The sequence below is a fragment of the Phyllopteryx taeniolatus genome, chromosome 4 (assembly GCF_024500385.1).
Source record: "Phyllopteryx taeniolatus isolate TA_2022b chromosome 4, UOR_Ptae_1.2, whole genome shotgun sequence".
Lineage (NCBI taxonomy): Eukaryota > Metazoa > Chordata > Actinopteri > Syngnathiformes > Syngnathidae > Phyllopteryx > Phyllopteryx taeniolatus.
Window position 1 is genome coordinate 11,127,918 of NC_084505.1, and position 14,659 is coordinate 11,142,576.

The window sequence follows — 14,659 nt, forward strand, 5'->3', positions numbered from 1 at the left end:
TAAATCTAAAATATTAATCTAGATATAAATGATGAATCCAATATAAATGTTAAATATAAATATAAACGAATCTAGATTTAGATTTACGTGCAACATCTAATACTTGGATTTAACCATTTACTATATCTCTAAGTTGACAAATACTGTTGCAAATTTGCAAAAAAAAAAGTCATTCTCCAAAATTTCCACGACTTTTTTAACATCTTTTGAAGCTAAATGTGACGAAATTAGCTGTTATTTTCAGCATGAGCGTCTTTATGAAAAGATTTAAAAAAAGAAACACATATTGCATCTGTTTGTAGTTTTAAAAAATGCCTCTGAGTGCATGTTAAACTTTAAGTCTTAAGACATACTGTACAACTTTACATGAATCTGCTTACAAAGACGTTCTCCAACGCTCGCGCATACAGTGCACGATCGCTGAAGGTTATGTTGTTTCGGCCGTTAGGATGATGAGACACCCGGGTCACTGAGAAACATGCTAGCCTAAGGAAACCTTCTACCTTGACAGCTGCCGTCCAAATGTGAAACCTAAAGAGCATTCCAACAAATACATCCCCTCGCCGTACAAGTGCAGTTAGTTTTAGTCGTCTGCTGACACTGTTCCCACTCGAGCACATCAGAGTGCCACCTGCCTGATGGATTTGCCGAAGAAATTAAATATCAGGGCCACTTGCCAAACCTGCTTCTGATCAATGAAATTCTGGAAAGGCACCCTCAGTGTACACTGAGTTTTTTCTGATAGCTTATCAACACTTTTCAGAGCTATCAGGTTTTCTGTGGTTAGTTCTGTGTCGAAAGTGATGACAAGGGGTAAGAAAAACAGCCCAAATTACCACCAATCTGCTGAGTGTCAAACAGGGTGTTGAGAGCAAGGGGAGGGAGTCTCCAATCATGCTGATTGGACTTGGGACAAAATGACATCACTCCAATCTCAGATTTGATCCATCAGATTTTTGTGCATCCATTTTTTTAAAAACCCCGAGTCAGACCTGGTAAAGTATTTAATTATTTGACAGGTAATGATTTCCAAATTGCAGTAGCCGAATAGCTTGGAGGTGTGCATTCAAGCTAAGACTGGGAGGCGAAGTAATGTGAGGAGCGGGGGAGGAGTGAGGACGGTTGGCTGTGACAAGTGAGGCTGACCAACCACTTTTCCTGCTACTCTGAAACTGTTATTTATAGCCTGCTGCCTGCCTGCACACACTCCATTTCACCGGCTGTGTTGTCCAGTTAAACCTGAAATTTCGTAGTTTGTGACGTCATCTGGGTCGTTACAACACTTTCTGTAACAGGTGTACAGCTTGCAATAGCGGGCAGATGGAGATGACTGTGGTCAGCAACATCAGAGCTAAACTTGTCCACAAGGTGATGTAGTCATGAATCATATAACCCCTCTCTTACCCCCTCCTTCCATATCGGCACCATCTCATTTTCATTCTTACACACTCCCATTCTATTCCAGTGCCTTCAAAAGCAAAAGCAACTGTTTAAGGATGGCCTATGATTTTGTAACACTGCTGTTCGGTAAATTAGGAGAAAGAATTATTGATGATTTCCCTGATGCTGCCACCACCATGCTTCACTGTACATACTGCATGGCGTTCTTATAGTGATGAGCAGTGCTGTGTTCGTGTCAAAAATACAATTTTGGAATTAGAACCAAGAAGTTCAACATTGGTTATATTTGGCCATAAGAAAATCTCCTAAACGTGGGAAAATGTGTTGTGGTCCGATGAAACCAAGGTTGAACTTTAATCGGACGTACTTTATATGGTGGAAACCTACCCCTATTACCCCTGTCTGTTCTGTCCCCCCGTCTGTCCTCTCAAACTCTTTTCTGTCCTGCTGTATTTCCAATAAACGTCACAATATTAATAACTTTTTTTTTTAAAAACACAGAGGGCGTATGGTAGCAGATGTGTGCTGAGCCCCATTTAATAGGAGTCTGAATGGGATTGGTTAATTCTGAACACAGCCACATCCTAGTTATGAGGGGGTGTGCGCACTTCTACAAGCACGTTCTTTCTTTCTTTAAAAATCTCCCTTCTGGAAAAGAGTGGCATTTCCACAGGGGTGTGTAGACTTTTTATATCAACTATATGTTGTATTGTACACTACGTGTGTGTGTGTGTGTGTGTGTGTGTAAAAGTACAGTTCTCAACTTTTTTTGAGCCAAGGCACATATTTGACATTAGAAAAATATCATGGCACACCGTCACCACAATAAGACTTCTTAAAATGCATGTAAACTGAAATACTTTAGATCTCCTCTGTGTTTACTCACATATGTACTTACTCTGAGAAATATGGGCCTATTTAGTTGAACACACAGCTATTGTTCTATTATATAAACGGCAACGTGCATACGCAGGTTAGTTATGCCTTTTGCCATGTCGAGGAAGCGCATGTAATTGTTCTGCCTGCCACAATATACGTGTCATTTTCAATTTTTGCTTCAATATTGTATTGCTGACAATGTACTTAACACGGCACAGAAGTACATTAATCATTGGGGAAAAAAAGCAAGGTAGCAGGCACAACAACAGATTTGCTGCGATTATACGGTAAATCAGAATTATGTCAAATTTTCCCCATCCATCCATCCATTTTCTGAGCCGCTTCTCCTCACTAGGGTCGCGGGCGTGCTGGAGCCTATCCCAGCTGTCATCGGGCAGGAGGCGGGGTACACCCTGAACTGGTTGCCAGCCAATCGCAGGACACATACAAACAAAAAACCATTCTCACTCACAGTCACACCTATGGGCAATTTAGAGTCTCCAATTTATGCATGTTTTTGGGATGTGGGAGGAAACCGGAGTGCCTGGAGAAAACTCACACAGGCACGGGGAGAACATGCAAACTCCACACAGGCGGGGCCGGGGATTGAACCCGGGTCCTCAGAACTGTGAGGCTGACGCTCTAACCAGTCGCCCACCGTGCCACCAAATTTTCCCCATCATTTGTAATTAATTTACCACTCTCTGTTATATAAAATGTGTATTGGACAGAAGAAAAAAAAAAAAACAGCACCGTCTGGTGGGACCTTGCCCATCCTGTTCAACATGCAATGTGGTCACTCTTTGTGATATTTTTAATTAAAGGTACAATGACAAAGTTGATATTGTCATGGGTTAAATGTATATTTTCACATTTTAAAAACATTTTAGATGAGACAATCTTTATTGTGTGTGATATAAAACCACACACAGTTTTTAGGTTGCATCTCTGAGATAATAAGATTAGAAATTGAAAGCGCTTATATACTTGCCATTGGCAACTCTCAACTAAATGCTTCGGTGTCTAAGGCTCTGCAGTTTAGAGTCGTATAGATGCTTTAAAATGTCTCAACTTGTAGAATAGGAGCTTATTTACAGTTTTGCTGTGGAGTCTTTTCTAATATCAGTTAAAATCATGACTCACGACATTAGTTAAATTAAGCACTAATGAGTGCGCTTTACCTTCTTGAATTTCTTTAAGCATCCAGACCATTCAAGTCCTCTGGGAAAGGTTTACGTAATTAGTGCTCCTAAGATAGCAACCAATTAAGATTTAGTAGTTTTTAGTTAGCACGGTAGCTTAGCTTCAAAGTTTTTTTATTTTTATAATGTGTTTTTTCCATAGGAAAATGTATAACTTAAAAATAAATAAATAAAAATACAATGTTTTTATATATTGGCGCTACTCTCACATATCTTGCTGCCGTTTCAATGGAAACTGAAATGCACTCATTGATAAACAGTGAACCTTCGCATGATATGTTGTTAGCGTTATGCCAGCGGACTTTTGTTAGGCAAAATGTATGTGGTTTGGGCAAACATTCTGGTGTTTCTATAATATATTGTCTTTTGTTTTATTTGTCAGTTTTACAGAAAACGTCTTCTGGGAGTGACAAATAAACACCTTGCAGCAAGCACGTTTTTTGCCTCTTATTTGGAGAACTGCGCAAGAGAGAAAGTGAGCTAAGCAACATTTTAAAAATAATGTCCTTTAATAAGTTTAAGCATTAATATGCTTAAACATATTTAAAAGTTGCGCGAGGGGTAAAACTATTTCCAAAAAACATTGTTTATATCATCGCTCTGTATCGCAGATTTTTAGCCATTACAGAAATGCATCCCATGCAATAAACGGGCGTTCACAGCAGTTTTCTTTCTTTTTCTCATCAGGTGCAGAGAATAAATAAAGAATAAACCCAGACTGAGAAAGGTTGAGTTCTGCAGTTTGGAGCCATTAGAGCCGACCGCTGCAGGCAGGCGGCAGGGATTGTCGCTGCCCCTCTATCTTCAAACTGATGACTGACTGACAAGCGTGTGTCTGAGCAAATCCAGACACACAAACATTATCCCACTTTAATTCACATCATTGCAATCCCACGCTACATGCTGGAGACTGAAATAGAAGGGATTCAGCAAGTAAGCAGTCACAAACAGTAACATTGTCCTAGCAATCTCAAACTAAAGAACCGAAGCCTCCACGTGTGTGTGGTGGGACACCTCTTACCTGAGCCGCCAAGACAACTCGAACAACTCTGATTCTGACTTTCAAGCATTTTTCCACGCGCAACTTACAAACTTGTCAGAGCAATGTAACACTTCACTCAAATCCGAAATCACAACTATGGTTTTAGCCTTATAGATAAAATAGCTTACGCGCTCATTAAACTCCCCGTTACACTGTTACCTAGTCACCTGTAATAAAAGGCAAAGTAAGGAAAATTCAAAGTAATGTGAAAAAAGTACTCTTTAATTCCCAGTACACAATTTCCTGTCACACTCAGAAAAGAAAAAAATAAACTATTAATTTGCATGTTAGTTTCAAAACTTGTCAGAACATCATTCAATGTAAAGATGTGCAACGACTATTTTAATTACAGTACTAATTGAATTTTTTCCAACATTGTAACTTCACATGAAATCAAGCCATGCAACAAAAACGTGTTGGGAAATAATAACTATAGATTTAGAGCTTGAAGTTAATGTCATTTGGGCAAAGTGGCGTGTTTTTTTTTTTTTTTCCCTTTTCTTTTTTAATTACATCGGGTCACAAGATTAACAAGTCAATTCTGCATCATAAACCTCTGGGATGTGAAAAGGGTGGTGTTTAAATGTGACAGAGGAACAAACAAAAAGAGTGACTAGAAAAATGCAGCTGTGGTGTATCCAAATGCTTAAAAGCACCCAGGAGACAAATGACATTAGAGCAGAGCTCTTCTCTCACCACAAGAGCATACAGACACTGGACGCATTAGGGACAAGATTGCATGTTTCATCACAACATATTATGTCATATTGTGGTTGTCCCACACTGAAATAAATCGGCTAAAAAAAAATCATTTGCCAATAGAACAGGAAATTTGGATGTTAAGCTTACCCAAAACCAGTAATAATCTCAATAACGAGAGGACGTAACCTATTACAAATTTTAAGGGGAAAAAATGCTTCAAGATAATCTACCTAGTAAGAAGAAAAATCAAACAAGCAAGTTTTGCCTTGGGCGGCACGGTGGGCGACTGGTTAGCACATCTGTCTCACAGTTCTGGGGACTGGGGTTCAAGTCAAAATCAATGGTCATTAATAGCAAGCAGCATAGATAATAGGGATTCGGACCTCAGAGTAACTTGCAATATGATACTATTGCAATATTTTTTGCAATGGATAATATCAGGTCACAAAAATACAGTTTTCCAGTTGAAGCAAAGGATGACTTGACATTTTTTTTTTTTTTTTTACAAGAATGAAAAAAAAACTTTATTAGGTTTTATATTGTTAATTATCTGCTCAAAAGTGCTTAATATCCAAGGTTGTCGGAACTTGATGTTCTTAATCTAGCGATGTTCGATAAGGTTTTTTTTAAAGCCCGATACCAATATGAGTATTCACTCGAGTCCTCACCGATACAGAGTATCGATACGACTCGTACTTTTGATACATAAAATGTCAATTAACACAATGGTTTATAATTGTGAACAAAGATTTATATGTCTTTCTGATGCACATGATGATTCCGCGATGTGTCAAACCGCTGCAGTATAGCGCCAACTACTGCCGAGGATGACTTTCTCGATGTTTTGGTGGCTGGTATCAACAGCCTTCATGAGCAGCCGATATCTTTAAATAAGGGTACGGTAACGGTACTCACCCATCCCTAAAATAAAGTGTTCCATATTATTTATTTGTTTCCTAAGTTATATCATTGTTGATAATTATTGTGAGAAATCATTACTACTTACATAGGTGAATATCATTCATTGCAGTGGTCAACAACAAATTTATTGTCAAAGATTTTTTTAGCTACTTTAGGACAATTTTGATGTGCTGAATCCAAATATCACATTAGTGTTACTCAGTCAGGTCAACGTTTCGAACTATGGCCACATGTTTTTGTTAACTACCGGAGACAAATTCCTTGTGTGTTTTGGACATACTTGGCAAATAAAGATGATTCTGATTCTGATTCTGATTCTGATTTACATGTACAGTTATACTATTTTCACTTTAGAGGTTCAAATAAACGGAGGTTCATGCCATGAATTTTGAACAATGATGAAGTAGCATTCCATTTACAGGTACTTACTTTTATCAGTCTATTATTCAATTTATCATAACCAAAGTTTGTTACATTTGATTGATAAACTGTTAACAACTTGCTATAAAAACCTGATCTGAACAAGAGATACGGATGTCATTTTCAGATTAAGCAATGCAAAACTGTACTAAATCATCTGAACAAACATTGACGACTTAATTTTCTAGGAGTAACCCAGTGCTACCAATAATGCAGTCAAATAAAGCAGTCAAATGTTGAAATATAACATGTTTGCATTTGCATTTTTTTTTTAAAGTGCTCGATAAATAGAGTTGAGTAAGATATCATTGAGATAATAATGGCGTATATTGGCCGACCCCTAGTACTGTAGATAATGCTTGAAAGATATAAGTGCAAATGGAAGAAGTGTACGTTGAAGGCTGAAGGAATGTCCACCGCTTTTATAAGACTTACAGCAAGGACACTAGGTGATCGTTCTCAGCTGTTGACAACTTTGCAAATATCCTGTTCACCTGCTTTGTCTCTAGTGGCAGAGGCCAGTCACATGATCTACACAGTGGATACCTGACATTTTTATTCATTAACATTGGTCTACATCGTGGTGACATTGGCATTTGTGGAGCGCTAAGGTTACTTTAGTTCAATCCCTGCCGCTATCAACAAGTACTGGGAATGCGGCGTGCCTGATCGTTTATACACTGCACACCTTGTGACAATATTCATAATATTCCACACAGAATCTAGCACCTTAACGCACCGTCGTCTGTCCCTGCCTTCAGACAGGTGAAAAACAAAACAGCAACATGATCCAGAGTTAGCCATTTAACATGTCTAAATGCATCATATGGCCAAAGCAAATCACAGAGCTTTCACTGACCGCCCACAGCCAGACAGAAGTGCGAACAATTTCACTCAATGAAAAATAGCCTCAAGTATCATTGTGGGGCAGCACGTGTAAATTTAAACCCTATGAGCAACTCGTAACTCCATTCTGCAATGCTTTCATGTGGCATGAGCCACGAAAACCTAGAAATAAGTATTATGCCAGTCTGTCATGAGCGAGTCGTGAAACTGAGAGAAAACACAATCAGACCATTATGAAATGCTGTAGTACAGCTGTTGTTTTCTGTCAGGGCTCACATTCAAATACACGAATATGTGGCCCACAGTGAATTGTGCACATAGCAGAAAGGGGCGTCGGTGCAGCGTAGCACCACGGCATGGTTAAATAGTGGGGTACGGTATCAACACACAAACTGCAGCTATCAGTCACCATTGTTTGACAAGTAAATGCAATTGCGCATGTTTGACTTTTTCATTTGATGTCCATCACAGTATTATCCTCCGTGTAATATCAACAAAGCTCGTCTAGACCAGTGATTGCCAACAACTGGGCTGAGGAACATTACTGTTGTTCAGGAAATGGTTAACCACAGGCGAAACTCTAAAACCTCGCTCAAATCCCAATGTTTTATCACCGTCAACCTTGGGCCCCTTGACCACACAATTCTTTCACATAGAAACCACTAATAGAAGCACAAAAACGGCAAAGAGAAGCTGCCTTAAAGAGCGGCAAAAATGCAGTTGGTCATAAATTGGTCCAGCTTGCTTCCTATGTGCAACATTTATAGCGTCAGTATGCTTAGTCATTTTTTCTCGGTTGATGATAACAAATCAATATGCGTGTGAGATTTAAGAGGAAGCGACTATATGAAGCCAAGCTTTTATTAAGTATTGGCCACAGTGAATCATCACATGCATCAAGTACCTTAACACTTTTAACAAAGTTATGAGGAGGCTTGACATCAAATTAACCATTTAATCCCACTAAAGCCCACACCAGATGACTTCTTGGAACGCTTAGTGGCAAGACAAACACACAGCTCTGAAGCTGTTCGAGGAAAGTATCAGAGACCACTTTAACTAATTACATACGCAATTTAGATGGAGTCACATTTCACTCGCACGTCTTTTATGTTGTGATTACAAATAATTATATGATGATGATTATCACTCCTCACTTGTTTTCGGTTGGCTCGGTGTTTGCTTTCATGTTGGAGTAGCCGGTGTCTTTCTAGACTGGGAGGCAGGTCCTGCTATCTCTGTTATTCAGGACCTAAACATAGCCAGACCTCCACTCATCGTGGCAATGGCACGGACCGAATTCAAGCCTTAATTCAATAATCACTAAGAGACTCGCTCTTTTGCTTTATGGAACCAGCTAAGTTGAAGTGAATCCTTCATGTATAACAAACCGTCTGTCGCCGCCTCTGTCTGCCTCTGATGTACTTTTTGCATGGGCCCTGCCATTCCAAGATTAGGAGGGACTGCTTCATAGATTGTCACCCTGCAAATTCATTGACTATAATAGTCTGAGTCAGGTTTACATTCCCACATAACCACAAGCATTTCTAAAGTGCCCGACACAGCTAAATTCAAGCTACTCATTGCCTTCATGTTTAACACTTTAAGATAGGATCTTATATTTACTCAACTAAACAGAGGACCAGGACTAGGGCTGTATTCTTGATGCATGTTTGTTTATATATGGGTCATTTTCATACAATTTGATCAATAACATTGACGACATGGCCCACTGAATCTCATTTTGAAAAATCAATTAATTTTACCGATGACTACATGAATTATTGGTAGCTGTTATCCATCAAAAGGTCATAATTGAGTCTAAGAAAAGAAAAAAAACATCTAAAATAATATTTTTCAAACTTGTACTGCCAAATGTCTTTACCGTTAGGTGTAGAAAAGTTTTCATGATTTGTAACATGTTTTCTGAAGATGCTAATTCAATTTTTGTATTTATAGGATTTTTTTCTCCTGTTACTTGATATGTATTTTTCATGAAAACTAACAAATGCATCGTAGTGTCTTCAGAGTTCCTTTTTTTGATTCTCTTAAAAACAGTGCTTGTTTGTCACTCAAGCTCTCTTTACCGTTAATGGCACTGTAGAGAGCCTCATGCTGTTACAATAAACCAGAGGGATGCATTCACACAATAGCAGCCAGCAAAATAAATGATGTTATTTCTGAGATATGAATAAATATGTATGACTTTGTGAAAGTATCTGAACCATTGCATGTCTTTAATGTTACGCGAGTATATATAAAGACATGAGTGTGATGGTTTAATGACTAGTTAGGATCATTTATACATATGTATTTGCAAAGGTTGAAGGGCAACGGATGTAAATTGTACGTTGTACAACTCAAATGGTTTTTATGAAACTGTTTGTCTTTACTGTTATGTAAGAAGTACATTTCAGTGGGCCACTTATTTGTCAATAAGCATTACCTTTACTGTGAATGCCTAAAATGTTAAATCATTAATAATGTTTTGAGTGTAACTGTTTCAGGATGGGAGACATTTATTCATGAAAAACCAAAGCGGCCTAAAAAAAAAATGTTAGATTTGTCTTTGCTGTTATTGACTAGTACTATTTTTTTTAATGAAAATAAAAGTTTTATTTATTCTTAGTTTAAATCTCGTTGCCTTAAATGATCACGGGTAATATATCGCCTTTCCTTTCGTAAAGGTTAGTCAGGAGTAACCTTTGGTAAATGTGGCTTAAAGGTTGCATCGGGGCACCTTTCAAAAGCATCTTTAAAATTCAAACAACCTATTCTCCAAGTACTTCCGGGTCATCTCGCTCAGACAGGATAGGAAAGGAAAGTTCCCCGGAAAGTTGCATGGCTGCCCTAGGTCACAGTTAATCACAATCAGAATAAGAATCATCTTTATAGGCCAAATATTTAAAACACACACACAAGGAATTTGTCTCCAGCAGTTGGAGCCACTCTAATACTACAGCAAACAGGCCATGATTACAAAATATACATTTATGACATATAAACAAGGTAAGTTTAGCAGTAGTGCACTAATACTGATACAATGACCATTGTGCAAATGATACAGAGTCGTGAAGCAATATAAAGTGTTTATATTACATCTTTCAATGATTATAAACTATATTTAGATAAATTATTATATAAGTTTTTTTTTTTTTTATTTCAAGCCCCTTCAGGTCAAAAGGACTATAAAATTGATTCTGACAATCAACAGTGTTTCACTGGTAATCACCATGTGCGCTTGTGTGTTTTGCATCCTGTGAGTTGAGGTAAATTGGAGTTCCTGTTTTCTTGCCCCCCACATTGTGTAAAGCACGGTGCCATAAGGGTGAGCACATGTGTTTCAATGTCCTCTGCTTCAGCTGTTGGCAGTGCTTCCGAACAGCAATGTGTGTACGGGACATAAAACAGGAGGTGGGTTGTATGTGCCACTTCAACGACGACAGAGTCGCTCTGTTAAACCAATAGGGTAGCATGAACAAAGTCAATTCTTCAAATTCATATCTGAGCTTTGTTCAGCTATGAGTCACCTTGCACTAATGGCGAAGAAAGCGATCCAGGAGGACAATATTAAAAGAGCAATGAAAAAACGATTACAGTAGACTCGATTTGTGTCCATGCTAACTTTGAACCCTTGCCGGGTCCCTTGTGGCACGCTGCCATGCAACTGTCACGCATTTAATGTCAAGATTAGCCTTAGTAGCAGCCATGTGTCAACGCGCCCATGAACACGTGCTTAAATTTGTGGCAGCGGAAGCAGAAGGTCGTAAGATTGCTGTGAATCCATTTGTTCTTTTTTTAAGCTACGGTCAAGAAAAAAAATCGAGTACAGACACTGTTAGTTAGCGGTTATTAATAACAAAGTTGTGAGTTGTGAAGTATTATCATCTTAATTCTCATATTATTGCCAATCCTTACAACCTACATTTGATGGCTAATGTAAAATCTACGTGGAGCTGTGACGTAAAAATAAAGTCATTGATTTGGCGCTCCCAATACCGATGTCGTGACAACCATTTGGCTGGATGAGGTGAGAGAAACCTGCTCTTGTTAATAACCTTGTGAGACTCTGGTGTTGAGAAACCCCGAGATGACAAAACATTGCAAACATACGCTGGCACAGATTTGACGTCTAAATTCTCATGGCGTACAACTTCCAAAACAGACACGATCTAGTATGGGACAAGGAAGATGGGTGGCACACTAACCTGCGTAGCGCTCAGTAACCACGCCAAATGCAATGTAATTGAGTTTTCCCCCTTTCCTGTGGCATTGTCATTGGTAAGCTCTTTAGAGCAGCACAATCAGTGAAACCAGGGAAAATTTGTTAGGAGGTTGTGGTCACGTTTAACAATGAGGATTGAGGGGCTCTTTTAGGACCATTAGAGGCCTTGTGAGTGGTCAGAGGCAACTTTCCCGTCTGAGACACGCTAACACAGTGATTTAGAGTTGGCAGGTGGGCTATGGGGCAAAGGTGAAAACGTGAAACGGGAGGGTATGAGTTGAAATCAATAAAATGCATGTACTGCACATGTGTCTTTTTTAGTTAGTATCAAATGAAGTCTATCCATTCAGAGAACTCACAGTCCAGCACGTTATTTTTTTCTTTCTCCTATTTTGGGTTTGAACATGTACCTATATTTAAAAAGACACACTAATTGCCATGTCGATCACAAGTTGTAACAGGACAACTCTGACTACAAAAGACATTACAACACGAAACTCAACTACCTTCATTCACACAGATAATATTTGGCCTAAAAGAAGACTTAATTGTATATTATATTTTACATAATCATCATTTTTTTAAATAATAATATGCTTAGTATGAAATTGGACAAAGTTCCTCTGAGACATAATAATCAAAGACATGAGCGAAAATTTGAGGGGAAAAAATGCTTCTGTATACCTTATTTACTGTTGGCACCCACTCCCAAAAATGCAGATTAAAAACAAACAACCCATAGCAAACAACTTTTTTTCAACTTCGTGTCAATTAAGTGTGTGTTAAAATGCATGAAAACTGCAATTAAGACATTTAGGTCAACTGCATTTAGGATTAGATAATGCCATTCAGTATTTTACATTAACAATTATGTTTGCTGTTGTGTACACATTAACCATCATAGTAAAAATATTGATGTACTGTTAATGTAAACCTGCTAACATATTCATTGGCAGTTACTTATGTATGAGTGAAAACTGTGTGGTATTTTTAATCAATTATACAGTATTATTTTTAATCTATGAATGAGCACCGTAATAACTAGCAAAAAAAATAAATTCTGTCAAATGAAATCAATATTTCAAATACCTAGCAAATATAAGATCATATAGAGTATAATAAATATTGTAACAGTGATCATTCTATCACTGGTGTCAAGTGAGGTTGTTATGCCAATATTGATCAACTATATTTAACATTGCATATACTTTGTTCATATTCTTGATTATTATGCCTTCATAGGCCTAGACAAATACTGTAATCAAAATACTCAGGGATTTAAAAAAAAACAAAAACACTCTTTTCACATTTTAAGTTGGTGGACAGACATGCCTGAGCAAATATAATTCATCTTTCATCACACAACATCATGTCTACTGATGAAAATGTTCTACTCATGATTGCTATCACCTCTGTGCCAATAAAACAATCTGTAAAAATGTATGCAATTAATAATTTCATTCAGCCATCACGAGTAACATGTTGGCTGGGCTGGGTCTACTTGGACTTTTTCTTACCTTTGTAAAACTTCTCTAGTTGTCTCTGAGCGGTTTCCACCACTTTGTCCTTTCCCAAGCATTTTTTTGTTTTGTTTCCTGAACTTTCCAGGCTACGATTCCAATCCACAGCCTGCTGCAAGGTGTGATGCAGAAAAAGAAAAAAAAAACTCCCTCGCACCACCTGCACCCTTAATGCCGCCTAAGCCTCGACCACTAGACACAACGGCAACTTTCTCTTGGCAACACAGTTGTTCTCTGGCTGCCACAGGTGGGAAGAGAGAAAAAAAAAACTCCTCATCAACAGCAGACAGAGCGGCCGCTTCACCCTCTCCTGTTTTCTGTAAGGGACTTACTGCATATGCAAAAACGCATTTCAGTTCCCCACAAAAGATGGGGAGAACAGAGTACGGTCTTTTCCAATGGCCGCAGACGGTTGAGTGAATGGGCCTCTGGAGGGGGTGGGCTCTAGGGACGGCAAAAGGGGGTTGAGTTGGCCGGGACAGCTCAGAACAGCAACAGGGACAAGAAATCCTCTCAGGCCACTACTGATTATCACCTCCACGCTCCCGCATACAAACAGACACACACTAACCACACAAGGTGTGGCCAGCAGTGGGATGCAATGGACTTGAGTGGCTCGATCGGTAGGTATCGAGATCAATTTAACTGTTGAATCATTGAAAGGGTGCCGTCTGGAGTCAAATTATTCATATTTCATAATAGCCTGCCACCCTGTGGTCTTGCATCTGTGAGCTTAACGGTGAGTCTTGTTTGCTGCTTTCCACAAATGAAAGATGCCGAAGTAGGTATTGGCTGGTTGGATTTTTAATTGTACTCGTCATTCTAAGTTAGACAATGTTCACATCAACAAGGTTATCGGTTAAAGTTCATTTATAAAATGCTATAGAGCTGTCCAGTAAAGTGAAAATAAGTCTTGTGAATTTAACATATAATAAAATACAAATAAATACATAAATTGAAGAAAAAAAATAAATCAAACGTAATAATGAGGCTTCAAAATCGTGAACTTCAAAAACGATTGCATGGTATGTAAATTTGACCCATGTCCATACAGCTACTGACTGAAGATGCAAATACATGACTAAACACAACATTATGACAAAACAGTCCCGCAGTCAATGAAAGGAGGGGGCCTGCACCGCATCTTCACAATGTCTGCTTCATTGACAAATATCAGACTTCAGCCAAAATCTCTTTTTCCGTGCTGACAACCCTGCGGCAAAGCTCACTCTCAAGCATTCCGTTATGTAAACATTTGTGTGACAATGCTACACAACAATCCCTCCAACTATTTTTGGCTCTGTGTGAGAGCAGATCGCACTGCAGCATCAACTGGTGTTGACAATGGGGCAAGCTAGAATGATGGACAGTCCAGTGTGATAATAGTGAAGTGATAGAGTCTCCTAAAGAACACCATCGCAACACTACAGTATTTACAGATAAACAATCACTGTTAACTACTACTGTACTATACAAGTAACTGGATGTTACAACTTAACAA

The 14,659-nt window shown here is 38.5% G+C and overlaps 1 protein-coding gene across 2 annotated transcripts in view; it reads right to left on the minus strand.

The window, feature by feature from the left end:
* The window catches only part of rbm20 (RNA binding motif protein 20), a 38,879-nt gene extending 25,302 nt beyond the window's left edge, over nucleotides 1-13,577 (minus strand). The window contains exon 1 of one of the 2 annotated variants that reach the window (XM_061769414.1): nucleotides 13,156-13,577. In XM_061769414.1, coding sequence (XP_061625398.1) covers nucleotides 13,156-13,217 — 62 coding nt within the window. In that variant the 5' untranslated portion in view covers nucleotides 13,218-13,577. Of the gene's footprint in view, nucleotides 1-836; nucleotides 862-13,155 lie in introns of those variants that run through there. The other variant, XM_061769416.1, reaches the window with a different exon arrangement.
* Nucleotides 13,578-14,659: the final 1,082 nt, after the last annotated feature.